The sequence below is a fragment of the Phragmites australis genome, chromosome 13 (assembly GCF_958298935.1).
Source record: "Phragmites australis chromosome 13, lpPhrAust1.1, whole genome shotgun sequence".
Taxonomy (NCBI): domain Eukaryota; kingdom Viridiplantae; phylum Streptophyta; class Magnoliopsida; order Poales; family Poaceae; genus Phragmites; species Phragmites australis.
In genome coordinates, this window is record NC_084933.1 from 22,010,835 (window position 1) to 22,036,446 (window position 25,612).

Genomic DNA, 25,612 nt, shown 5'->3' on the forward strand with positions numbered 1-25,612 from the left:
GAATCTTATTCACTAGAGGTTGAATGTCCTCTTTTCTTAACTTGTCAAAATGTAAAGGCACTCCTGGGTACTTCATAGGCAAGGATCCCAATGGTCCTCCAAAGATGTGAGAGATCCTATTGGCCTGCTCCTCATCTAAATGTATGGGAATAAACTCACTCTTATTAAAGTTTATTCTCATCCCAAAAATCTTCTCAAAACAGACAAGGACACATTTCAAAGATCTAAGATGACATTCATTTGCCGAAGGGAAAATTATAGTATCATCAGCATATTGTAAGGAAATCACTCCTTCAGTATTAAAGCCAGAGAGCAAACCCCTAATCAAATTACCTTTAGCAGCCTTAATTAACATCCTAGTGAGGACATCCCCTAGCAGATTAAAGAGGAGAGGGGACAAAGGGTCCCCTTGCCTCAAGCCTTTGCCCGTTTTAAAGTAACTACTGCACTCACCATTTATGGCAACACCTACAGAACCTCCTATAACCACATGTTTGATCCAATTAATCCAAATAGATCCAAAACCTCTAGATTCTAAAATTTCAAACAAGATATCCAAATTAACTCTATCATAGGCTTTCTCATAGTCTAACTTAAGAATAACCCCAGGTTCTTGATTTTTATGAATACTATGCACAATCTCATGTGCCACTACAACACTTTCTAAGATATATCTACCCTGAATGAAAGCACTTTGCTGATGCAAAATAAGCCTTTGACATACCTTTCCTAGCCTTAGGGTTAGAATCTTAGAAAAATTCTTAAAGCTACAATTTAGTAAACTAATATGTCTAAACTTCCTCAAACATCTAGCCTCGTCCTCTTTAGGTACCAACGTTAGCAAAGCAAAATTGAGCCTATATAAATCTAGTTTACCCTGCTGGAAAGCAGAAAACATATTCATCAAATCCCTCTTTACTATATCCCAGAACTTTTGGTAGAAGAGAAAAGGGAGACCATCAGGGCCAGGAGCCCCATTAGAATAACAACTAAAAAACTGCTTCTTTAACTTCCTCCTCCAAAATAGCAGCCTGGAGATTCTCATTCTCTACACTAGTGACTCTAATATATTTTTTAAAGAGATTTGTGAAGAAAAAAGTGATAAAATCTCATCTAAAGTAAATAACTTTAAGAATCACTTCATGACGAAACCGTAAGAAAATCGTTGAAACGCTGAAGAGAACAAAAATATCTTTTCAAAGAGATTCTCGTCCGCAAAAGAAATCTCTTAAAATACCCTTAAGAAATCCTAGTGGGCTTAATACCGAAAGTAACCTGATGGAGTTTTCCCTCTGTGGATACTACACCATCGTATTCACATGAGAATTAATGAGAAAAGGACATAAGCTCCACCTACGTGGCGCGTCTCGTGTTCTGGGAATGACGAGATCCATCTTCTAAGTTCTCTTATTTGTGCTCGGGTTCGGTTCTAAAAAGGGAACGGACTAATTATAAAAAAAAAAAAGGAACGGGCTCCATCTACAACTTCTTCGCGCCTTTTTTCTGAGATGGAGAATTAGGAAAATGGATCCGGCAATCCGTGAACATGCCAAATACTAACACATTATCAACCGCTCTACCGGACTGCTACTGGGTGAGTCGTTCTTGATTTGTGGATTATTCGATCAACCTTGTTTTTGTGTGCTAATCCTAAGTTGATTCTTATTTATGATCTTAATCCTCATCAATAAGCCTCAAGGACTGGACAAGTTAAGTCATGCTATATCTTTCAAAATAACCTCCACACCGCACTTTTTTTTCTTTGCGAGAAATCTACACCGCACATCAAAAAGAGTTGTTCCCACAAGGAGAACCCCAGTTCTCAACTTTAGCACTAAGCAATGTATGCTCTGACCTCAGCGCAGCCCTTGTGACGATGTTGAAGACTTGAAGCGCCATCCATGCCAGACGCTCGGACGCTCGGCAAATGTAATACCTGAATATTTATAAAATAGGAGGTTGATGTAGGCCCCGTGAGGTTTGATCTTTTATTCTCAATCTATTCAAACACACGATTAATCTGTAACGAGTCAAATAAATTTAAACTATTGAATAATAATATTAATATTAATATTAATAATAATAATAATAATAATAATAATAATAATAATAATAATAATAATAATAATAATAATAATAATAAATGATAAGACTCGGGTGGGGATCGGCCACCACCCCAATCCCACCCATTCTCGCCCGACACCACACGCACGCACCCTAAACCCTAGCCCCCAGCCGTGCACCGCTGCCCCCCCCCCCCCCCGGTATAGAATGATGTAAAGAAGAAGAAGAAGAAGAAGAAGAAGAAGGAGAATGAGGAGTAAGGGTAGCAGTGAGACGGATTAGGGCCCCGTGGATTTTAGACCCGGTAGAGACGGGTTCATGTATAAAAACTGTCCCATAGGGCCATCAGGTCAGGGCCTCGACCCGAGTCAGGTTCGGGTTTGAGTTTATTTTGCACCTACAGGTGTCCCATGGGCTTGGAAATCGGGACCCATTATTTTTTGACCCATTCCCATTACAGCCTTACTCTGCATCTCCTATCACACAGTCCACACATCTCCCTCTCCCATCACACCTCACACCATCACATGCTACATGCCACATCCCCTTTGCATGTACCTCTTGATTCCGATGTCGCCACTCGCGGACAGCCACGAAGTGGAGCTGCTTCGTTTGTACCTCATCGTGCGCGTGGTGGGTTCCTCGCCATCACAATTGTCGCATCCTGGCCGACCGCACATAGCCTTGCGGTTCTAGGTGGCAAGGCACGACAGTAAGCTGCTATTTGAGCTCGAGCTTGGCAAGACGCACCGCTCCGCCTCCTGGTTGCGCTGCTAAGCTTCCTGGACGTGCGCCTCTCGGCATGAGATAGTGCTCTCACATGGCATGGGAGGCTCGTCCAATGAGTCAATGACTCGACATTCGCCTCTAACAACATTCGCACCTCCTTCCTCAGGCACGTATCGCGTTGTTTTTTGGCTGCCTTGTTCCTCTGACCAATAGGATTGAGCATGCGGCACTTTGATTCTCTGGGGGGTACTGGTTGTTTTGGTGACATCTTCCTTGATTTCATTTGGGTTAGGTTTTGCTTCACCGTAGAGACAGGGATGAGGTTGCTTCACCGTGGAGAGAGAGGGATACTACTAACGATGACATGGACGGAGTTACTTCGCCAGAGCCCAGGAGCTATGTGAGGTTAGGGACAGATCTAGACGGAGCAGGTTTCGGGTCCCATTGGGTCTCGGATCCCTGTCGAGGCTGGGGTCGGGGTGGTTTTACACCTGGTTAGAATTTCAGGGCCGGGTCGGGGTTTCGGGTCGAGTGTGTTCTCACTCCACCCGGCCTCGACCCTACTTGTTGCCACCCTTAGGGAGGACGAGGAAAAAGGAGAGGAAGGGGAAAAGGGAATTTCGTGGAATTTATCAGAATTCATCGTCGATTTGTGATCTCACAATGAAGGTGATCTCTAGTTAGTCCCTAGTCGATGGTGGATTAAGTTAGATGGGAGGATTAGTTTAGGATTTGTTTATATGTTTAGCGTGTAGCAGCTTAATTTAGAAACTGAGATTAATTGGTGTCAAATTCGTCCATAAGATTCAAAACAAAGTTGTACGTGTGTTGATGCCTTTACTTTGGCATTTCATTTTGGTTAAGAGCTTTAATCTATGTAATTTTCTATTCATTGGTCTTTGATTTAGTTAGAGGAAGTTCCCGCCCAATGTCATACAAACAAAGTCCAAATGATGCATCATTTATAGTTGTCATATGTAGCATACCATATGCATATTATTTATATTTGAGATCTATACCTTTTATGATGTCTTTCATAGATGAGGCTAGTTGTTTGTATTTCAATCTCATGAAATAGATGAAGTTCATAATATGTAAGTGATGTATTATTAAAAATAAAGTATGTCTTATGCACTTGCTTAGCCACTCTTATACAAGTGAACTTAGCGGTTGTGCTATACTTTATTTTACTATTAGATTAACTTCACCTTTTTAATTGCAACACATATATTATAATGAACCGGATTTACGTCTACTACTTATTATTTCTTCGTCTGAAAATTCATGAAGCATGTAAGTATGTTAGAAGCTGTGCTGTTTAATTATGCATAAAGCATGTGTAACACCTGGTGTCCAAAATTCATTTCTAGCTTAGCCCACTCATGGTGTAGATCTATGTACTTATAGCACATCTATTATCACTTTGTGTAAAAGGATTTATCTGGAGGTAATATGTTTGAAACGATAATGTTTATATGCTAACCCTCACCTACCTATACTATCAAGGTGATACTAAATTACTACACAACACACCTAAACCACATAAATCATCACTATAATTAAGCTGCTAATAGGCTAGGGTATTACATTAACCCTCTTTAAGGGCTGACACCCCCGTCAACACGCCTCATGCTCGGCAAATGCCTAGAATCACCCCTTGATGCAACGGCCATTGTCGGAGGGTTAGCTCCTATCGCAGGGATCCTGAGGGACCCCTTTTTAGAGATTCGGCCGGGGGGATGATTCTGAATATGTTTGCTGGAGAAATAAATGGATGTAAATGTGATGGCAGGTGGGGTGGAATGATCTAATGCAGAAAAGAGTAAATGCGCTTGGGGGATTTTTAGACAGGTTCGGACCGCACTGCGCGTAACACCCTACTCCTGTGTGGATGCTATAAATGCCCTGAGAATGTCTCTCAGGAATGTGCTAGTTACAAGAATGTCTGTCTATCCTAGAGCCTCGGGCTCCTTATTCTTCGGTTTCTATGCTCGTACGAAGGTGTTCTTCGAGTGCCTGAGCGCCCTCTGTTCGCTTGGATTCACCTTCGGTCTGTGTGTGCTTCTGTTGGTTCTGTGTTTGCTTGTCTGAGCTTGATTCACCCTAGACTTGGCCTCGTCTTCCCCTGTCTTTGTCCGTGCTGCCGGTTGCTTTAAATACCCGCCGGCGGTAGCGTGCCCCGAAAGGGAGGGCACGAGTTCCAAGGCACCATAAATGGAAAGAGCGTCATCATGGCTTCTGCGCGAAGTGACGGGGGTTGAAAACGCGCCTCGCGTCCGGTCTTCAGTCGTCATGATGGCGCTGGCAATGGGCGCCGTGGAGAGGGCCCACCGGGCAACCGTAGAGCGGCCCGCTACGCCCGCCTGGTCTTGTTCGCCTGCCACAGCAGCGCGGCAGACGGAACGCCTCGGGCCTCGCGATGCTATCCCGAGGCGCGCCGGATGGCACGGGATGGGACCCGTGCATTAAATGTCCCCACGCCCTTCTGCCAGAGTATGGCAGGGACTGACACCGAGCGTGGCGGGAGCAGTTGGAGGTGACAGGCCACGCACGCTCTTAAATGCAGCATCGGGCCTTTCACTGGCTGACACCTCATCGCTGGACCCCTGTGGGGGCCACTGACGGGGGGCTTCCTGGGTCGTCGGGGAACCGAGTGCTCGGGGGTCACTGTTCACCTCCCCGAGCACTCTCTCCCGAAAACGCCCTTTCTTGGTCCTCGGGGAACCGAGTGCTTGGGGGCCACTGTTCATGGCCCGAGCACTCTCTCCCGGGCTTGACTGTACGGATCCTTGGGGAACCGAGTGCTCGGGGGCCGCTGCTCGCAGCCCCGAGCACTCTCTCCCGGAACTACCTTCCTTGGGTCCTCGGGGTACTCGGGTGCCCGGGGGGGCACTGCTTGCAGCCCCAGGCACACCCCTCCCGGTACTCAGTTCTCCTGGTCGTCGGGGGACCTGGGTGCTCGGGGGTCACTGTTCACCTCTCCGAGCACTTTCTTTCCGGTCACTTAGTCTTCGCAGATCATCGAGGAACCCGGTTACTCGGGGACCACTGCTTGTGGCCCCGAGTGCCCTCTCCCGGAACTTAGTCTTTTTTACCTCGCGGAGATAACCCCGCGGGAGGGCGCCACGTGGCGGACTGCTGGCATGACCTCAAAATTCGGGGACCCTGAATCCTGATTCACCGACAGCCATGCCACAAACTGATCCACATGCACATACATACGTGCAATAAAGATTGATGCTCTAATATCACATGTAGCACTCTTCTTCTAGCCCAGCCCACATGTGATGCATGACTAATACACATAGCACTGAACCACATGGCTAACACCACTACTATTGCCAGCAGGATATTACATGTACCTACAACTCATGATTTCTCCCACTGAACCTAGCATTTTCCTCCATCCAATTTCCCTATTCCCAGACCACCGCACAAGGTTGAGTCCCGAATAAAAGCATACACGCCACAATCCCATCACACAACCTGACACCTCTACATGCCTACATGGCTACACGTGATGAAGTTCCTATGGCTCCTACCAATCCCAGCCAAAGTCCTCAAGGCCCTTCGAATATTAAATTCCTTCATCCTTACTTCTTACCTGTTGTTCTTCCCAGCGAGTTCGTAACTCGCAAGACAATCAATACATCGCCTAGAAGCCCTGGACTGGATCTCCATGCACAACTGCACAAGGCCACAACGACCTTCCCGTTTCTCTCGTCGCTCCACTTCTAGGCCTTGCTTTTTTTCTTTTCATTTTTTAGAAACGTTTCCCCGCGATACGGTCTATGTTGGAGAGCTAGGGATGTGGAACGGAAGCTCCAACCCCAGTCGGCTCCTCGCCGCTGCTCCGTTGAGCCTTTGAACAGCAAACTCGCCCTCCTCGCCGCCAAGCCGAGTTCGAGCCTTTTCGAACTGTGGTCGAGCCGAGCTCGAGCTTGTCTCCAAGCTGGCATCTCAGGCTCCCTCGAGCTCGGCTGGAGTGTGCGTCGAGCTCGAGCTTGACACAGCCCTATATCAAATCCACTGCTAATTACTGATGCTTCAATTCACCTCACTTGGTTCCGATCTTCCCCCACAAACGCGGAAAGCCGTCCTAATCTCAGCAAGGTTCACTTCCCCAGCAACCCCGTTCGCACCATAGTATCTTTAGGATCACATCTTAAGGTCAGTGATTCACACATGAGGAAGAACCGCACTTTATAATTAAACCACGCAACACATATCACAAGCATCTAATTAGCTATGCCCATCATGCCAATAGAATGGTGCGGCTAAGCCCACAAAGCATCTCGTCGCTACAAAACTGCGAATGAAGATACACTGCAGATTGGACATAGTTTCAGAGTTTCTTATCTAATCCCAGACTTGCAGATTGGACATAGTTTCTTTCTTCTCAGCCACTCGTCGATACACTGCAACGTGCAAACAAGTTGACATCAGATATGCAACAGAGTTCTGTGAAGACTAACGAAATATATCAGTCAGACTGCATACCTCTTTATGGAACTTGTGAAAGCATGGCAAATGGCGGATAGTATCTCCAACAGAGGGATTTTCAAGGCAGACTGCACAGGGCTCTTCGATGCTATTCGACTGCTAAAACGGAGAGCCACAGAAAACTAGTTATGATTTTTCAAACCAAAACGGAAAGAGAACATATACCACCTCACAAGTATTGAAAGAAATTTTTACCTGAACTACTGACTGTGGCAAATTATTGATCTGACTTTCTGAAGCACCAGTGTGCTGGTAGTTATTTTCATCTAGTGCAAGGAGTGCATCGTAGTCATTTCTGCAACAAGAACTCCTTCAGCACATATTCGAAAATTCATAGGGCTTTGTTCAATTGGAAGTTGTTAAAATCAGCATAATTGCAGATAAGAAAGTAGCCCAGCAAGAGGGGGGAAAAATGAATAAACGACAGATGCATAACAACGAAGCTGCTAAAGTATATAACAGAAGTCTATATGTAAATTTTCACTCAGAGAAATAGCTAAATGAATCATACATGTAAAACTGTTTTGAGTTCTCACGTTAATCAGGTAAAATGAAGGCCAGTCAAACAGGAGAACGACCACTTACAAATCAATGTTCGGTTGAATGTGTGGAGTACCAGGATATCTGGCAAAAACAGCTCCCTGAAAATTGTGAAGTAGAAACTGTTAATAATCTTTGAGGAACGTTTCAGTAAAGCAATAAGAACAGTAAAGTCAATGAAGGCTATCATACTACACGGTTGAGTTCAAAGATCAGCTGAAAACACCCCAGTGGTACAGGAGGAGATATAGAAGAGGTGATTCAGTACTCCAAACTGGAAATGGGTGAAATGCAACCAATTTGATAAATCTTAAAAGTCCAAAGCATCTATCAGAAAAGTTGAAATAGAAGCCAAGGTATCAATCTCCAACTAAAAACTGTAAGAATGTTTCTTCAACACAAAAGAAATCTTCAGTACTTCTGTTGGATGTGGATGGACATTATTATTCAAGTGCTCCAAATATTTATCCAACCAAATTCAATGTATATCTAATAATAATCTAGTAATACAAATGAAGACCTAGAAACAAGCAGTATAGTCATCTTGTGATATTTGGACATTCTAAAACAGTTCAAGCTGTGATACTGAGTTGATTTGAATGGCATGGAACCTAAATAATATGTCAGTTTGTATTTTCAAACCAAAATATTTTCATTTACAGAAGCGACATATACTAATGTTTATGGGTAAAAGAATTAAAAGGGCATGATAAAAAGCAATACCAATCCCAAAGTTATTGAGGCAGCATTCTGCAGACGGGAAATCATATTGTTTGCCCTCTCAACAGCATTCTGAGAAGCATTTGGACCGGATGCCTGGGCACCTCTCTAAGCAAAGAAGGATAAAACATGTCAATTTTAATAGACAGACAACACAGCAGAGGATCTTTGTCATAAAGAACACTTTGCTCTCTACAAGTTAATCGGTACTAAACAATGTCATTTGATCTGTTATGGACAGCGTGAACTGTCACCTAAGCATACACAAACTACAAGATTTCTGACAGCATATTTCTCATGTTTATGAAAAAAGAAAACCCTCTAACTTCATATTCAGCAATTGTGGCATCATATAGTTTGCTAGCAAAGCTAGCGGAGATACTGGTCATATATGAGCTAGGTAAAACATCAGTAATGAGTTAAGTGCTCTCACAGTATTGTATCGAGATCGCCTAACAGCTCTAGATGTCCGATGTGCACCTTCTTCGTATTGAAGTGACATTGCTATGACTGCATCAATCTGCTTTATGGAAAATCAAGAATTTGACTGTAATATTCATATGATCTTCATGAAGTTGAATGCATTACTTAAAGAGAGATGATCAGAAATTACCTCTTCTGTAGGGACAACATGAGGAGATTCATTGTAAAACTGCTCCTGAAGTTGGCAAGCCAGTAACTCATCAGACTCTAACTGTGCTTGTATGGTAGGATCAAAAGAGGTTTCATTACTGTATCCACTCGAACTAGGTCTAACTTCAGGGAATATGTCATCGATGGTTATAACAGGAATATCATGTCGATGAGTGGTGTGATTTCTGCCAGCTGTTGTTGTTGATGATGCAAGAAACGAACCTCTAGGTTCATTAAGAGCACTAGAGCTTTCACCAGGATGAAAAGAGCTTGAGGCATGTTTCCTCCTTCCTCTACCAATCCTTATTGTTTTATTTCCCAAACTTTGAGCCCGTGCTGTGGGTGCTCCACTAATAGAGTTCTTATTGCCTCCTGCAGATCCAGGATCTTGATCAGATGGTTCGGAAGATCCTGATTCCTGTCCGCAACTACTGGTCGACTTACCCATTAATGAAATGGGTATTTTACTTGTGTGATTATGTGTTGTTCTCCAACCTTGCTCAGGATTTATACCAGAGCTGTTGTTGTTTACCACAGGAGAAGTTCCTGCAGCACTTAGACAAACCCTGCGATAGCAGAAGTACCGAAGTTCAAACTACATAACATATTGACTGTCCAACAACATAATGAAAAAAAGAAAAATAAAGGATTCGTTTCATATCAATGAAAGGTATCTTGCTGAACTAAGTGGATTGGACAATAAAGTTGACTTTCAAATCAATCGGTTGGGGTTCAATGTACTCCATTGAGCCAAATGTACTACATTTCTATTAAGTTTAATTCAATCAATGATTTATCACATAAGCCCTATTGCTGCGTTTCGGACGAAAAGAAAATCCCCCCATACTTCGAGCTCATATAAGTACAGAAACTAGCTATAACATATATGAATTCACATCATTAGAAAAACAAGAGTTGATGACAGCTATGAGAACGGATAGGAGGAGGACATACCTCCGCGTATTAGCCTCTCCAATACACTTACTGTCCAAGATATCATGGCTAATTTCTTTTCCTTTGTTGTTGCGATGTGATAAACTAACTCCATAACTATTGCTGCTGTTTGCATGATATTCCGGCGGTGGAATCAAAATCTCTCCAGCTCTGTCAGTTCTCAACTTTTTGGCCACTCTTGTGTCCATACTGTTTGCAGAGATCAATCTATTGTTTACTGCACTTCCTTGCCTTGTTGTTGGTGAATTATCAGTGAGATCAATCACGTCGTCTTTGCCAAAAACATCAAGCTGAGGATGTGGATGGTGTAAAACTCCACTTAGAGAGCACATTTCCCTCTTTTCACCAACTTTTACACTTCTTTTGGCTATGTTAGAGGGAGAAATGCAACCATTGCGGACCAGCTTTTTTTGACCCACATGCCTTTGAGGAACAACACATGGAGGCCTAGAGGGTCCTGTGATGGCCTTGTTAGCGATCACTTCCCCTTTGACATCCCTGGAACCCGATCCTGAACAAACATCAGCGTCTGCTACAACCTTCAGCCTATTAGTGGTGCTAGTACCTGTTCTGTTTTGTGGTTTTCCCACTGGGATAGTAGGAATACCTGATTTCACACCAAGGAAGTTCGCATTCCGATGATTTGCATCTCGCTGACTAACCTCCCCATCTCTAATTTGGCAGCTAGGGCTCCTTCCTCCAGTGTCACTACAACTTATGTGGTTCAAAATGCCGCTTCTCTGATCCAAGCCACGTTTTTCAGCCCTCTTTTCATTCTCAAGGGATGTACCTGTAGTCCTGTTGAATGTTTGTGAGGACAATTTCGCTTCAAGATCTTCTGATAATGCCAGAATCCGTGCCACTTCAGCTTGTCTGAATATATGGTCAGTATCTGAAGGTGCAGGTCGTACACTACAAGCGTCGCCTTGACTTGATGGACCATGCGTGGAATTATGTCTTGTTTTAAATATAAATCTGTGACGTGGAGATGGATTAGCAGCCGTCACTGTAATGTCCCTCCTGGGAACAAAGCTTGATTCAGGGCGTGTTGACTGCTGTACTCGGTCAGGAGTGTCAGGAACCTCAAGAACATGATCAGAATTCATGTCAGACATATATCCCTCCCAAGTTATTCAGTTTCAGAAAACTTGCCCCTTCACCTTTACCTGCCAACATAAGATTCAACAGTTTGTCCAACGCTTACTGCAAAACAAAATGAAGCACTAGATCGCAAAACAAGCGTTGCTACATTATTATGAGAACAATATCTTTTAAAAGAAGAAAAATAGAAACTAACAAGAAGAAAGAAAAAGGAGAGAAAATTTGGTTGGGGATCTTAAAGTAGGACGTACTGCTTTGGCTGTTACATGTCGAGAAAATCTGAAAACAAAATACATGTTTCTTACATGCAGGGGAGGGACTATGATTGCGATGACATGGAACTGACACCAAGGACGTCGAGGCAGCATCGTGGTAGTCACCAGTGGTTGAGAATGGGAAAAGTAGGAGACAGCGGAGGATAAAAGGGAAGGTTGCAGTGGGTAGACCCAGAAATGGTGCAACCATCGGAGGCGCTTTTCATATGGAAGGGTCAGCAGGCATGATTATATTGGAGGGGATTGGGAAAGGAATAAGTATATGTGGAGGAGGGGATCAGCAACAGTTGGACTGGACCCAATGGATCGGATCCAATTGGATTTGAAAAAAAATATGAAAACAGCACACCTCATCTATCAAGTTTCCCCAAATCAGCCACTATGTTGTACCACTACCATTAAGAACTGTAATTAGTTCAACTCAGAACAGAACAATATCTATATTTCACACGTCTGCATAAATGGTGTTATAATATCAAATATGTAATATTACACTGGCCACCAATTGCTATCTCACCAGATCAAATTAAAAAAAATGAAATTGTCCAAGTAAATCACACGTACCAGCTGTTACACACACTAAAATACTGTACCCTTATACTGAGGTTTCCTATTTAGCGGGTGCCCACAACCTTGCGAGGCGGGGCACACTGATCTGCTCCCCAGCAGGCCACAGCGCTCTCCATTAGCAGAGGATTTGCGCTCTACCGGTCCACCACCACCTGCAGCCACCTCGCCACCAGCCTACCCGCTGCCACCACTGACAAAAAATAGCTTTCAACTTGAAGTAACTGACACTTTCTACTATGAACTTCAAGCTTGTGAAATTCACAATCTTCCCATTGGTGTGAATCAACAGTTTTTAACTTGAAAAGACAAGTGCCATCTGGGGAAAACAAACACGTCAAATCCGAAACAATACAATCATGTAGCGTTTTTTTTCTCCTTCGTTAAGGGTTAGGGTGTAGCGGGCTGCAATCCGAATTTAGCCATTTAGGGTTATCCATGCAATTTGGGAGTTTCGGCCTCACCTCATTATCCCCCTCTACAGCGAGATCAATGAGACGGCAGTGCCAGGCCGGTGCAGGTCAGGCGCCGCCTGTCACCAGCGCAAGAGGATGAGGTTGAGGTTCGGCGACGCCGCCGGTAGAAGGGGCGCTGCCGACGAGGGAGGACGCTGCACCATGGTGGAGAAGAAGAATCGCGGCGCCGGGGCGGAGGGGAAGGAGCGCCAAGCCGTGATGGAGGGCGGCATCGGTGTGGAGGACGAGGTGGCGGCGGGCGCGATAGGTAGGAACACGAAATGTAGTCGCCCAACTCAAAACGAATGGAATTTAGACTAAATTATCAGCAAAACCCTAAAGGAAACTAGCGCATCGAGACGGTCTCGCCGTTCGAAACCCATCGAGATGTCTAGAGCTAGCAAGGAACCCTAGAACGCAATCATCCGACGACAACAAGGATTACCTTGATTTCCCCCAATCCGATGGTGAAACACACGAACACAGATCGTGCGAATCTGGGCTGGGGCAATCCGGGGGTAGAGTTCCGGATCAGGGGGGCGGCGCTCGCAATCGCCGCATGCTCCCAACGTCTCTCTCGGATTTACCTCTCTCTCTCTCTCTCTCTCTCTCTGGTGTTCGGTTTGAGTTTGAAATCTACTACTCTACAAGGCAATCGGTCTCTCGTCTGGTTGGCCTTTCCCCTGCCGCATCGTGGTAAGGGAATCGGTGGGCTCTGGTGGTGATCCGGTTGTGGCACGCGACGGTTTCGACGCGTGGTCAGGTGCACGTGAGGGAGGGGGAGGAGGAGGAGGAGACGTGCTGGTGCTGAAGGCCGGGCCCAACCAGGCCTACGTTTGGGCCGTGGGCCCGTGGCCCAGCCCCCAATGGAGGCGACTCTCTTTCCCATTTCTTTTCTTTCTTTTTTGCACTACCGGCTTAGCCATTTTGCTCCTCTCCAAAAAAACAAAACAAAATGCTAGCCATTTTTGCCCGTACATGCGTGTACCAAGCGCGTAGGGGTGCGAATTAATTAGCTTAAAAGTACCCACCGACCTAGCATTTTTTTAGAAAATTAATATTATTAGTTAAACTAAAAAAAATCGATGGGTACCTTATGTTCACAAATTTGCACCCCCTACAAGTAGCGTGCTCATGCATATACAGGCATTGGGCTTACTGATATAGAGTCAGATCAGCCAAAATCACTGCACAGCATCAGAAAAACGCAGCTCGGTTCAAAGAAAAAAGAAATGAAAAATGCAGCCGAGAGTATACGTGAAGACAAGTAGACATCAGACAACACGGAGTTTCACCATTTACACGAATGAGTTGCATGGATTTTCACGAGGTACATCGTCAAGGGGCACACACCAGTTGCCCCTGGCAAACAGGGTGTATTCAAAAAAGCTCTCACGATGAGTCATCATCACTGGCTCCAAAATAAAAATTAAAAATGTTTTGTAGAGTTCAGATTTTCAACCGAAGTACAATTGCAGATAGGTAGAGAATGTGTCCAAATGCACATTCAGCACCATCACAAAAAAGATGGTCAAAACCTAAATACTATTTTTTTTGTCACACAAGTTACAATCATTTGCAATATACAGACGCAAACAAGCCCAAGTTTCCAGCACTTCTGTATCCGGCAGCATGGGCAGCACTCCAATGTACATAAAATTCAGCAACATTCGCACACGAAAAATACAAGGATAAACAAAGAGGAATAAAGAGCGTATTGGCGAAGCAGTGCTTAGAGCGGGAAATTTCTTGGAACCACACATTCAACGAAGACTCGATCTCTCTAAGGCTTGAATGAATAGCGACAACTCATGCAGAAGTTTTCTTCAGAGCTCTATCCAGCTTAACATTGAAGGGAGTCGATGGCCAGTTCACCCTTTTGTCCTGCAATGATCCACTAAAAGATAAGTACATCATTAAAATGTCCGAGGAAATGTATGACTTATCAAGTTTAGTGTACCTCTCTGTACTTGCTTGTTGTATTGGGGATTCCATTAGTTCCTGAATCAGATCTAGACGAACAGTACCCATTATCCTGCATTGTGCAACTCCAGTAACTTCCTACTGTACCCAACATCGGTGCCCCCTCACGGTTATGGCTTGGAGACCTTCGTGGAGATGATGCAGCTGATGATTGCTTAAGGTCATCAACAGTTAGAGCACCCAAGACAGGTCTTTCCTCTCGGCTTACTGAGGAGACGGAACAGGGAGATTTACTTTGCACCTTGTCCACTGTTGAGTTTTCAGAAGAAACCAACCAGGTAGAGAGGCTTGCGTCAACAGAAACTCCCCTCTTGCTAGTGTTGCAAGGGCTTATCTTTGTCTGGCTTGATAACTTAGAGCCAGGGCTTGCACCGACATCTAGCACTGAGTTTACATTCTCCTTGTCCAATTTTTTATCTGGCACTGCTTGGGTCTTAAGGCTCTTAACCTCCTTCCACTGCGACAAATTCTGAACTGGGTTTAGCACAGGACGAACATACTGACTTCTATCACGGGGATTGTTTCTCCGAATTAGAGGGCTTTCTTCCTCTACAGAGCCACCACTGCTCTTGGGTGCAGGACTGATAACTTCTTGGTCGTTCTGCTGATCATTAGACATTGACAGTGAGAATAGAGACTCATGAGACTCCTGCTTGTTTTCTTCAGTGCCCATTTCCTCCTCATCCAATAAATCAATCTTGCAGTCCACAAAATCCTCCTCCTCTTCGTCACTGTCATCACCATATACATCATCCTCAGCGTACTCATCTTCCACATCGTCATCGCTGTCTGAGCAATTCCGGTACCGATGATTCTCTGGGAGCACCACAGTCTTATGTGCCTGTTTTTCATCTTCATCATCTATATCCTCAGGTGGTTCGTCATCTTGATCAGGCAATGCTGCATTTTCATATGTTGTGGCATGCATGTCGAATGTAACTTTCTTCTTGCCACTGCTGCGACTTCCATGCTCATTCACCTCCCTACACATCATGAAAGATGGTTTATTAACAGGCACACAAACTGCATCACAGTTCATAGAAGAATACAGCAGTTCATTCATCTACCTGAGCTCTGAATCAGAAGTGGAAACAGCTGCTGCCGCAGCAGGAGAACATTTCACTGAATCAGGTGTGAAAACAGCCGCTGCCACCACAGGTGAACATTCCACTGAATCAGGTGCGGAAACAGCTGCTGACACCACAGGAGAACATTTAACCGGGGAGAGTGGTGGTGCGATTTGCTTCTCCAGCGGCAAAGAGCGCACAGGTGACGCCTTCTGCTCACTCTGATTCCTGTGAACGAACCCACGATAAGAAACACGGCAGTAAAAGCAGACTACAGCAAAAATCCTGAATCGCGAGCATAAGGTCATAACATCTGTGGACAGGGAGTTGGTTGCCAATTGGCACCTATGGGCAGCAGCGAGCCAGCGACCGCCGATAGCGTGAGGTTTGAACCCAGGAATTTATGAATAGCACTGTTCTAGTGCTTCACGGCGACATTTAATCAAACACCCGAGCCGCAGCTCGCTCCCTCCCAGATTCACATCCATTGCACTCGCATGAGCGAGCGCGAATACACACAACCACGAGAGCACACGCGCAAAGAGGAAGCAATGGAGGGTACACGCACCTGAGCTCCTTGCCGGGGCATGCATCGGCGACCACCTCACCCACGACCTCCACAAACGACGGCGGCATCGAAGCCTTCGCCTCGTGCAACGACGGCAGCGTCTCCTTCACCACCACATCAGCCGACAGCTGCATCGAAACCTTCCCCTCGTGCAACGGCGGCGGCGACACCTCCTCCACCACCACACCCGCCGACAGCGGCGTCGAAGGCTTCGCCCCGTGCAACGGCGGCGACGCCTTCTTCACCACCACCGACGCCTCATGGACCCCGGCAACCTGCGCGACAAACCCCAAACCCTATCAGGAACCCGCCGCCGCCACAGCGCGCAACGGCCACAGCGCAGAAAACGGATCCTCAAACCAAAACTCTCACATGATTCGGTCGCGGCGGGGACCTCGCCGGAGACTGCCTCCGCAACTTCCGGCGGCGACGCCGCCGGTCGCCGTCGCCGCCGAAGCAGGTGAGGAAGCAGCCCATGGATCCGGAGATGCGCGCAGGAGGATTCGGTGCGGTTTGGTTTGAACTTTTTGGGATTTTTGGGGGTGTTTTATCGTCGTTGGATTCGTTTGTCTTTGGATTCGTAGGGGATCCGACCGTTGGCGTGGAGGCCAGGGGCGCGGGCGCTGTTAAAAATAATAGAGTGAATATCGTAAAACTACATTTTTATCTAATTCTTATAAAAATATATTTTGTATCTCTTATTTCATAAAACCACACTTAATTTATATCACTTTATCACAAATTACACTTCTTTTAGTTTAACTATTACAAAACTATATTTTTTCTCTCTTATCTCACAAAATTACACTTAATTTGTATTACTTTATCACAAAACTACACTTCTGTTATTATATTATATCATAATTCTCCTACCAAGTTAGCAAATTATACGTGGTATTTAGGCTCATTCTATTAAAAGCTACCGATCTGACACGGGTTAAATTTCTAAATGTGAAAATTTGACACTGATAGGGGTTGATGTGGCACCATTTAGACATCAACATTCCAGGAGCAATTGATTTAGCCACCCAAATGGTGTCACACCAATCCTCACTGGCACCATTTTTTCACGCCTAAAAATTCAACTCACGTCAGATCGATAGCTTCTAAGAGAAAGAATCCAAAAGTCATGTAGAAATCTGCTAACTTAGTAGGCAATTGTGACATGATGTAGTCGGCCACATTAGTAAACGGTGAGAGCTAAAACCTGTAAGTATGACGTGTGAGTCTATCTTGTTAGATTCGTTTATATTAACAGAAATGTAGTTTTGGGTTAGTTTTGTGATAGTTAAACCAAAAGAAATACTTTTATGATAAAGTTGTGCAAAATAAATGTGGTTTTGTGAAATAGTAGGGTAAACGTGCAGTTTTGTGATAGGTAAACCAAAAGACGTATACTTTTATGATAAAGTTGTGCAAAATGAATGTGGTTTTGTAAAATAGGAGGGAAAATGTATGGTTTTGTGATAGTTAAACTAAAAGAAATATATTTTTATGATAAAACGATACAAAATGAGTGTAGTTTTCTGAAATGGAAAGGAAAAATATAGTTTTATAATAATTAAATTAAAAAATATATAGTTTTGTAATATTTGCTCAAAATAATGATAAGACAAAGGAGGATGAGTTAGTCGAATTCCTCGTTAAAACGCTCCATTCAAGATCGGCTCGTCCAAGTCTCCAAGATTCTAGATGAGCTCGAGTTTGATTTAAAGCTCATGAGCCTAAACGAGTCAAACTCGAGTTTAGTTTGAAGCTCGTGAGTATTTTATTCTATTTAATAATTTATACATGTGATTGAGAATAGAGAAGAAAATTTATAAATTTTAATTATTAATGAGTCTATTCGAACTGAGTCGAGCTTCAATCCAACTAAGCTAAAATTTATTGTTAGAGGCTGTTTGGTAGAGCTCTGATTCTGTGGTGAGAGTGATTCTGTGGTGAAAGTAGAGTGGGAGTGATTCTGTGGTGGAAGTGATTCTGTTTATAAAATTGTTTGGTATGTTAGTAGTGGAAGTGATTACTGAGAGGATATTGTGTTGAAATCGAGAAGAATCGGTTAGGAATCAGATAGAAGCTAGTTTTTTCAGCTCCCACCTCGCTATATAAAACGGGAAGTGATTCCCGAACAGAATCACTCCCTGATCAGCCCGTTTAGCAACGCTGAGAGTGATCCCGGAGCGAAATCAGCTCCCAGAGCTCTACCAAACGGGCCTTAGACTCGATTGATAACTCAGACTCGCTCGACTCGAATTTGCCATCCAGTCTCGCTGAAGCCCGTTGACGGACCGGAGGTGGTGCACGCACTGATCGATCTCATATTCTCATGTTTGAATTGCGGTGGGTGGTGGGCCCGATTTTGGGTAAACCGAATTTTCGGCTTGAAAGTTTGGGCGTGGACCAACGCGCCGACGAGAGTCCGGTGCTTGTGCTTGTGCTTCGGGCACCCGCACCAGCCCTCTCGCCCGGCCCGTACCAGGACCGGGACCCACATGCCGGTCGCGGGTCCGACTGGTTCACGCGCCCGCGACGCCGACGCCAACACACGGCCAGCACTACCAGGCGCCAGCGCCACCGCGCCCCACACCGTCGACCGACCAGACCCCGCCTCGTCGGCTCACTTCGCGCGTCGCCACCCCTCCGCTCGTCATGCCCCGGCGTCCCAGCGCAGAAATCGGGCAAATCGCCACCGGCCATCTACGGGAGGTTGGGGGCGACCTGTTGCGGGCTCACCAATCCCGCTTCCTTGCCCTCATCTCGTCGCGATAGCTTGTGCAGACCCACCCAATCAGGCAGGGCCCGAGCTACCGGTGAGGCGGTGATTTCTTCGCGCGACATTGCTGGCCCAGGTAATCTCCCCATTTTGCTGGTTCTCAAAAACGAACTGTTTGGGCGAGTTTGGCACGCATAGACCTCGAAAGTTTTAGTTCTGATGCCTACACAACATTTTTGGTTAACAACTTGTATCTGGTGTCTGGTAGCAAATTAGGTACTCTTTTAGCGTGTCACTTGAGGTATCCAAACATCCTTTTGATTCATTACAGTGGATTTTAGTGCCAAGCTTAGCATGAATTGTTGTGCAAGTGGGCTTGAAGTAATATTTCAATCTTTCGCAGCCAGTACATAGTTTGATTCATTTTTGCGTTTGAAGACCACTGATACATGATTGACACTTTCCTAGTGAACCTTGACACTGCGTAAAAGTTCATGATACATAGATTGCATCCATACAACCGAGTACTTAGCTATTGATATGAGTTTGGAGTTTCCAATCCCTTAATTTATTCTTCCCTTTAGGACATTACAATGCAAACTCTGCTTGATATTGAGGCTAGCAAGGCCAACATATCTGACACCCCTTAATGCTGAAACTTGACTCTGCCTCATAGTTGAATAACCTCCAGCATTTAGAGGTGTCTGCCAGGATTCAGAAGAATCAACCTTTCGTCAGAGGAACAAATCCATGCTTAATAGCTGCCGACCAAGTCTTCTCGATGTCCATCATATCATCTCCGCACTCGTGCATGTCCCAACCTTCCAGAGCATGCAGTATTCCAGCAATGCGCCAAGCACTCATGACCCGTCTTGGCAGCCAATTCTGCGTATACAGCCAGTTGTGTCATGCATGCTGGTGTAGATTGTATTATCTATGTTAGGCTTTGAGTAGTTGTATGTGCATAATGTGATCCCATTTTCTCGTAGCTCAAATTTCACATGAAAAGGTAATGATACCTATTATTATTACCTCACAGGTGTGAACGTTCTCCATTGTCTCTGGGATCTTCATTGCGGGAGTACTCAAGTAAGTGCAGTCCTTGCGAATCTTCTTGAGCGGAAACTGTGACGTAGGAATAAATGTTGTTCCTTGTGGTGCCCTCTCTTGCTGTTTATCATCTATGTTATCTCCTATCCAGATCTGTCACAATGGAAGTTCAGTCAATAGAATGTTGTGTTTGCTGGAATGTTTGTTCCTTTAATTATTTTATATTCTAATTATAAGTATTTTCCGTAGTAATTTTCTTGTAATTTTGTATTAGATGTATTGTCAAAATCTTCTTACACTATAATGATACAGATTTAGGCTGTGGCATGAGTAGCATAATGCATTAATGATTCTAACTAGTGAGACCCCTTACAATGTACTCACTCTAAGGCACTTCTTGATGATTTTTTTCCATCTCTTTATTAGATGACATTTACCTGAGGCATGTTTCTATTGGAGAATTTCAGGTAGACAGTTCTACTCTCTGGAAGTCGTGACTTGAGCGTGACATATTCCTTCTTTTGATTCATAATTACCTGCACAGAATTGTGTTAGTGAAATGCTTTGGAAAGTTGAAAGATCATATTGTAAGAATATTAGACTAATAGAGTGGCAGACTGACAGATGTACCTGGATGCCTTTCTCGCATAAGGCTATAGCTATTGCGCAGGCTACCTTGGAAGTACTTCCACAAAGAAAAACTTGCTTTGTACCTAAAGGGATGCTCTTGAGCACAACTGCAGTTGCTAAGCCACTTCCATCAACAAGTCGAACTCTTATTTTCGGATATTTTTGTGTAAATATTTCACCGCTTCTATTGAGTGGTTTTGCCTGGACAACCAAATAATCTGTTAGACTCGTCACCAACTGAACATTTTTTTTTAACTTTGGACGAAAGCAACATAAACAATTCATTTGAACTTCTTTTGCTTGAGTAGCTTGTGTGCCTTGAGCACCAACTTGTGCAATGCTCTGATTTAAAATCCTGTTAGTTCCAGAGAAACAGGAAATTTATTCCTAGATGTGTTTTGCTTATATGCTTTAGTACATTTCTATTGTCACAATAGAAAGTATATACAAAACCTATAAATATACAAGGCAAGCATTGCATTATTATCATGCCTGGTTTAACAGTCCTAGACTGAGCACTTTGACCCCCTTTTCATCAGCATCTAATATTGCCTTTTCGATCAAGTTGTTGATGGATTCTCTTTCCCAATTCAAGCCATACTGCATGAAAGGAAATTGTTAGTAGTTTGCAAACTATTAAGGGCATAGATCATAAAGCACAAAACATCCAGTACTTGGAAGTTGTATCTTGGTATTGCCCATGTCTGCATCTTGAACTTCTTCATTTGGAGTCTCTCAATGACAAATGCAGAGGATCCATAAACCCATGCCAGTACCATCGACAGCCACGCCACGGGCCATATCATCCAGCTATACCATACAGGGTCGTCAGATGGTTTAGAGGCTATGGAGGCTATCCCAATCCTTAGATGATAAGTCGATTGCAAGGTGGTCATATGTGTCAGGTGAACAAGATCGGGTGTTTCATCTCTTCCTTTCAGTGATCTCTCGTACAGCTCGTCACTTGACTTGTCCATGGTGTTATACATGTAGTCGTAGAATGGCATGAACAATGAGTAGTTTGTGCGGAACTGGGTATGATGGAGAGAGTGAAACCTGTGGGACAAAACAACAGTTGATAGTTTGCGGTTTGGTTAAGTTATGACTAATGCTTTGGATCTTTTTATGTACTGGTTAGCTATCACTGTGGACTAAGGGGGTGTTTGGATGAGGGGATAATATATATACTTACGATGGAGTATACATGAGATACTTCAGAGGAGGGAAGACCTGGAAGATCCACTTTGGCATCAGCTCAAAATTGCAGTGCCCCATATTATTCATGAAGTCAATGTATGCAATATACAAGACAACACCCAGAACAGAGCCACAGCCCATAAAAATGGGTGTTAACGTAGGGATTGAGAATAACATGAAATAAACCACATGTTCAGCGAATGGATGGATGACAGCTGCAAATCATATGGTAAATGGCATTAGAATGAAGAACAAATTTGCATTAACTGTATAAATATTGCATCACCAAGCCTTCTGTTAACAAATTTACATTATGTGTGAGAGCATTTACTGATTTATTGCAGCATTGCAAGTGTAATATAAGAAAATTTGAAGTAGATTGACTGTCGGAAGGACAGAAGGACCAATTGCTTTACTCATCTTGTCATGACCGTACTTTTACAATTTCAAAGAACTATTCGTGTAGTTTCATACTTTTCTTTTCTTTTCATGCACCTCTGCTTTTCTTAATTCTTATGCTCAGGGTACCAAATTGTTCCCTCGTGAATTTGACTGATGTTGTGAGTAGGTAGGAAAAAACGCCCATGTTAATTTGACTCTTCCTACTACACCCTTGTTAAATGCGCATATCAGAAAAAATGAAGTAGATTGGCTGTCGGAGGACAGAAGGACCAACTGCTTTACTCATCTTGTCATGACCGTACTTTTACAGTTTCAGAGAACTATCCGTTTCATACTTTTCTTTTCTTTTCATGCACCTCTGCTTTTCTTAATTATTATGCTCAGGGTATCAAATTGTCCCCTCGTGAATTCAACTGATGTTGTGAGTAGGTAGGCAAAAACGCCCATGTTACACCCGTATTAAATGCGCTAGTGCGATGACAAGTTTTATCTTTTGTGAGTTTACCCTCTGAGTCACTACTTGTACAAAGAAACTGATGGTAAACTAACTTGAGGAAACATTAATTGCTTTACATAAACGAAAGGCTCCTTACCCTTCTAAAACCTGAAACACTAGTACAATCACTCTGTGCTAGGTTCAGGAATAGTTCCAGTGGTACAAAGGGATCAAAGCATAAGCACTTCTATAATAGAGTTCAGTACATACCTTCTTTGTTGATGAACCAAACCCCTATATTACACAAGAAACGGCTCTCTTTTAACATGTTTCTACTTTCCACCCATCTGTAAATGCATGTTTACTGAAGTTGATCGATACTGTGCTAACTGTCTTGTTGTGGTAACCTTGTGTGCTTTCATTCATCATTTGCAGGAAATGTGAGATGGCTGGTCCTGGTTTCAGCCATTTTTTTTAGCCCTTGATATGTATAGAGATGCTCTCGTTTGGCAGTTATCTAGTGGTTCTGGCGTTTGACTCTTGAGAATATGTATTGGGGGAAAATGGTTGCCTTACTATTTAGACATCAACAAACTTGATGACGGTTGGCAATAGCATTAACATCATAGATCTGGGAAAATGTTCCTGAAAATTTATTGTGCTTTCAGGAAGCAATCAATACAGTGTGCCTTGTTTCATGTGATCATTCTTTATTCATATTTGAATCTCTTGGGTTCCATGAGCAGTGCCACCCAAAGTAATAATTTAGTTCTTGCAGGATCCACTGTTTCTACGTTTTAGAGTATAATTCGACAAAGTCGTTGTGTTAACTGAGGTTGTGATTGCTGATTTGCTGTTACTTACAGGTTATCGGTTCTGTGACGATGGAGGCGTGGTGGTGAGAGTGGTAGCGAGAGTAGAGGAAATGGTGGTGCAGGGCCCTATGGAACCAGTAGTAGAGGAACTCAACAGGCGCCATGTGGAGCAGCACGGTGATGATAGCCCCATCAGTTCTCCAGACCGGAAGGAGCCTGACATTTGGGATGAGTGCATAGGCCAGATAGAACTCGAGTCCATTGAAGATGATCTGGTCATCCCTGTACAGAATGGTAAGGACCGCTTAACAGATGTGCATGCCGTGTAGTTAGGTTAGCCAATGCAACAAAATCTTGGTAATCAAATATGTGCTTGTGTGACAACTGACAAACAATTGTTGATGCTACTTACCAGGACCTCTCCCGGTCCACCTGCTCGAAATCAATACTACGGTCTACGATCAAGTTCTTCCTGCGAGCGGTCTGATAGCGAGACAAGCTGATCCAGATTTGGTTGTGGATCATCCTCAGCAGCAGGGCTGGTAACATGGTGACGTATGCTGGATCGAGGTCTGCCCACCCTTTGGTCGCCACCCTGTGGGCAGTGTGCAGCACCGCAGGTGCCAGGACCAGGTACTGTACATGAACATAAACGTTGGATCAGGTACTGAAGATAGGAGTAGATTAAATGAATGACTTGTCTGTAAAATGTGTTTCCAGATCATTGTTCCTTCTGAAGTTATTGGTGTGGCTTGAAGGCTGCATGTCAGTGCGATTGGCTATATGCAATTTTTGCATGCAGTCCATGAATGCCAGTGATTCAGATTTGATACAGTAAAAGGTTCATGACTTCATCAGGCCGATGTGAGCTAACTAAATTTAGCAAAAGTTCAGTACACAAGTAGATAAAATCTTTAGGATATGATGACTCCAGCTGAGCATTTATTTTCAGCCAAGGTCCAAAGAGCCTGAAACATCAACAGAGAATTTATTTTGCTGCCCCCACATTAATTGGACAGTAGTGGTGCATGTTATTTTATACTCGGATTGTTATCCACAATGAAAATTGTCAATCATGACCTGGTACTCTCATGCCAAAAGAATAGTTAGGGCTTGATCAGCATCATGTTGAACTTGCATCGTTTTTTTGGAGCCACTTTATGTTGGATGCTTGAAAAAAGACTCGTGTTCATGCAACTAATCCGGCCATGCTGTGAAAAAGAAAGCTAAGAAACCTAAATCACCTAATCTCAAAGAAACCATGTCACAACTCTCATGCCACAGGAAGAAACTCAACAAATTGCAAAATCTCTGTCATGCAACTATGCCACCAATATCATGTTAGAATGGTTGGACCATATGAGGTTGATTGTTCACTGTGATTTTCATCTTTTGCAACACTATCAAATTGACAGTGCACACCTTCCATTCCTAGCTCTACTTTAATACTATGACACAGAACCTCAACCTCATAGCTCAACTGCTCGATCATATTAGTCTAGCAATCATCAAATAGTTTATTCCTCATTAATTATTCTCTTCACTTGGTTTCTTGATCATTGTGACCATGTCATTAGCTTAAGAACAAAAACACTACCTCCCTCCAATTAATAAACCCGAAAGTCAGATATCTGAAATGAAAAACAGTGGGAAGGAAACAGCATAGATATGTTGGCAACTTTGGTTACCTTGAAGTTGCCCATCCATTGCCATGGCCATTCGGTGAAAGGTCCCGGCCGTGTTGCCATGGTGATGGATGATACCCTTCCTTTTTCTTCCTGAGAAACAGCTAGCTCTGCTAACTTGGTAAGCGCTTTAAGCTCCCCTCGCATTTTATATGCATGGACAGTTGGACATTGCGAAAAACACCCCATAAGTAAGGGTATTTTCAAAAGCACCCTAACACTGTTGTCTTCCTTTTTTGTGTCAATTACCTTGTAAAGAACCAGAAATACCCCCCTAAGACTCTTATCTTACCTTTTCGTTTGGTGTCAATTACCTTGTAAAACTACTGTGATGTCACTGAAAAGGACTTAGTTACAAAAAGTTTTAATACATACAACTTGAAATTCAGTTAGGTTGACATAAAATATCTATTAGACCCGAAAAGAAAAATATCTACTAGAATTCTAGATAGTCTATCTATGCTATAAAAGGATGAGTTTTGTATGTACCATTACCAAGAATCCCAACCATCCATCTAGAAGATC

General features: G+C 43.8%; 3 protein-coding genes and 1 long non-coding RNA gene across 8 annotated transcripts; 1 reads left to right on the forward strand and 3 right to left on the reverse strand.

The window, feature by feature from the left end:
• Positions 1 to 6,975: 6,975 nt before the first annotated feature.
• LOC133887959 (uncharacterized) lies at positions 6,976 to 13,293 on the reverse strand. 5 transcript variants are annotated; one of them, XM_062328002.1, is made up of 10 exons: positions 12,987 to 13,293; positions 12,084 to 12,279; positions 10,144 to 11,309; positions 9,170 to 9,755; positions 8,990 to 9,076; positions 8,560 to 8,664; positions 7,882 to 7,937; positions 7,492 to 7,591; positions 7,294 to 7,395; positions 6,976 to 7,211 (listed from the first exon to the last, which is right to left on the reverse strand). In XM_062328002.1, exons 3-10 carry the CDS (start codon positions 11,256 to 11,258, stop codon positions 7,149 to 7,151), a joined length of 2,214 nt encoding a protein of 737 aa, XP_062183986.1. In that variant the 5' UTR covers positions 11,259 to 11,309; positions 12,084 to 12,279; positions 12,987 to 13,293; the 3' UTR covers positions 6,976 to 7,148. The 5 variants fall into 5 exon arrangements, 4 of the variants coding, with proteins under 4 accessions (XP_062183986.1, XP_062183985.1, XP_062183987.1 ...); XM_062328001.1 differs by lacking the exon at positions 12,084 to 12,279; XM_062328003.1 differs by lacking the exon at positions 12,084 to 12,279 and having other exon boundaries at positions 10,144 to 11,346.
• A 659-nt stretch (positions 13,294 to 13,952) lies between these two features.
• On the reverse strand, positions 13,953 to 16,677 carry LOC133887709 (uncharacterized). The gene is made up of 5 exons (XM_062327678.1): positions 16,532 to 16,677; positions 16,160 to 16,434; positions 15,592 to 15,819; positions 14,502 to 15,507; positions 13,953 to 14,425 (listed from the first exon to the last, which is right to left on the reverse strand). Exons 1-5 carry the CDS (start codon positions 16,634 to 16,636, stop codon positions 14,351 to 14,353), a joined length of 1,689 nt encoding a protein of 562 aa, XP_062183662.1. The 5' UTR covers positions 16,637 to 16,677; the 3' UTR covers positions 13,953 to 14,350.
• A 1,856-nt stretch (positions 16,678 to 18,533) lies between these two features.
• Positions 18,534 to 25,128, forward strand: LOC133888582 (uncharacterized). Its single transcript, XR_009903805.1, has 5 exons — positions 18,534 to 19,008; positions 19,912 to 19,961; positions 23,454 to 23,696; positions 23,818 to 24,035; positions 24,123 to 25,128. It is a non-coding gene; the product is annotated as an uncharacterized LOC133888582 (long non-coding RNA).
• On the reverse strand, positions 19,232 to 25,276 carry LOC133888581 (very-long-chain aldehyde decarbonylase GL1-7-like). The gene is made up of 10 exons (XM_062328881.1): positions 25,091 to 25,276; positions 23,815 to 24,038; positions 23,452 to 23,684; positions 21,745 to 21,964; positions 21,227 to 21,608; positions 21,045 to 21,152; positions 20,553 to 20,753; positions 20,360 to 20,458; positions 19,905 to 20,075; positions 19,232 to 19,757 (listed from the first exon to the last, which is right to left on the reverse strand). Exons 1-10 carry the CDS (start codon positions 25,274 to 25,276, stop codon positions 19,596 to 19,598), a joined length of 1,986 nt encoding a protein of 661 aa, XP_062184865.1. The 3' UTR covers positions 19,232 to 19,595.
• Positions 25,277 to 25,612: the final 336 nt, after the last annotated feature.

What these genes read in the sequence shown, in the direction of transcription:
- LOC133887959 (XM_062328001.1), bottom strand. Translation starts at nt 11,258, where the DNA reads ATGTCTGACATGAATTCTGATCATGTTCTTGAGGTTCCTGACACTCCT. An exon ending in GGCGATCTCGATACAATACT is followed by an intron (nt 8,665 to 8,989) that starts GTGAGAGCACTT and finishes TTCTTTGCTTAG; the next exon opens with AGAGGTGCCCAGGCATCCGG. An exon ending in CCTCAATAACTTTGGGATTG is followed by an intron (nt 7,938 to 8,559) that starts GTATTGCTTTTT and finishes CACAATTTTCAG; the next exon opens with GGAGCTGTTTTTGCCAGATA.
- LOC133887709 (XM_062327678.1), bottom strand. Translation starts at nt 16,636, where the DNA reads ATGGGCTGCTTCCTCACCTGCTTCGGCGGCGACGGCGACCGGCGGCGT. An exon ending in TGCCCCGGCAAGGAGCTCAG is followed by an intron (nt 15,820 to 16,159) that starts GTGCGTGTACCC and finishes GTTCGTTCACAG; the next exon opens with GAATCAGAGTGAGCAGAAGG. An exon ending in CAACAAGCAAGTACAGAGAG is followed by an intron (nt 14,426 to 14,501) that starts GTACACTAAACT and finishes GGATCATTGCAG; the next exon opens with GACAAAAGGGTGAACTGGCC.
- LOC133888581 (XM_062328881.1), bottom strand. Translation starts at nt 25,276, where the DNA reads ATGGGGTGTTTTTCGCAATGTCCAACTGTCCATGCATATAAAATGCGA. An exon ending in GTGGACCGGGAGAGGTCCTG is followed by an intron (nt 23,685 to 23,814) that starts GTAAGTAGCATC and finishes CATTCTGTACAG; the next exon opens with GGATGACCAGATCATCTTCA. An exon ending in TACCAAGATACAACTTCCAA is followed by an intron (nt 21,153 to 21,226) that starts GTACTGGATGTT and finishes CCTTTCATGCAG; the next exon opens with TATGGCTTGAATTGGGAAAG.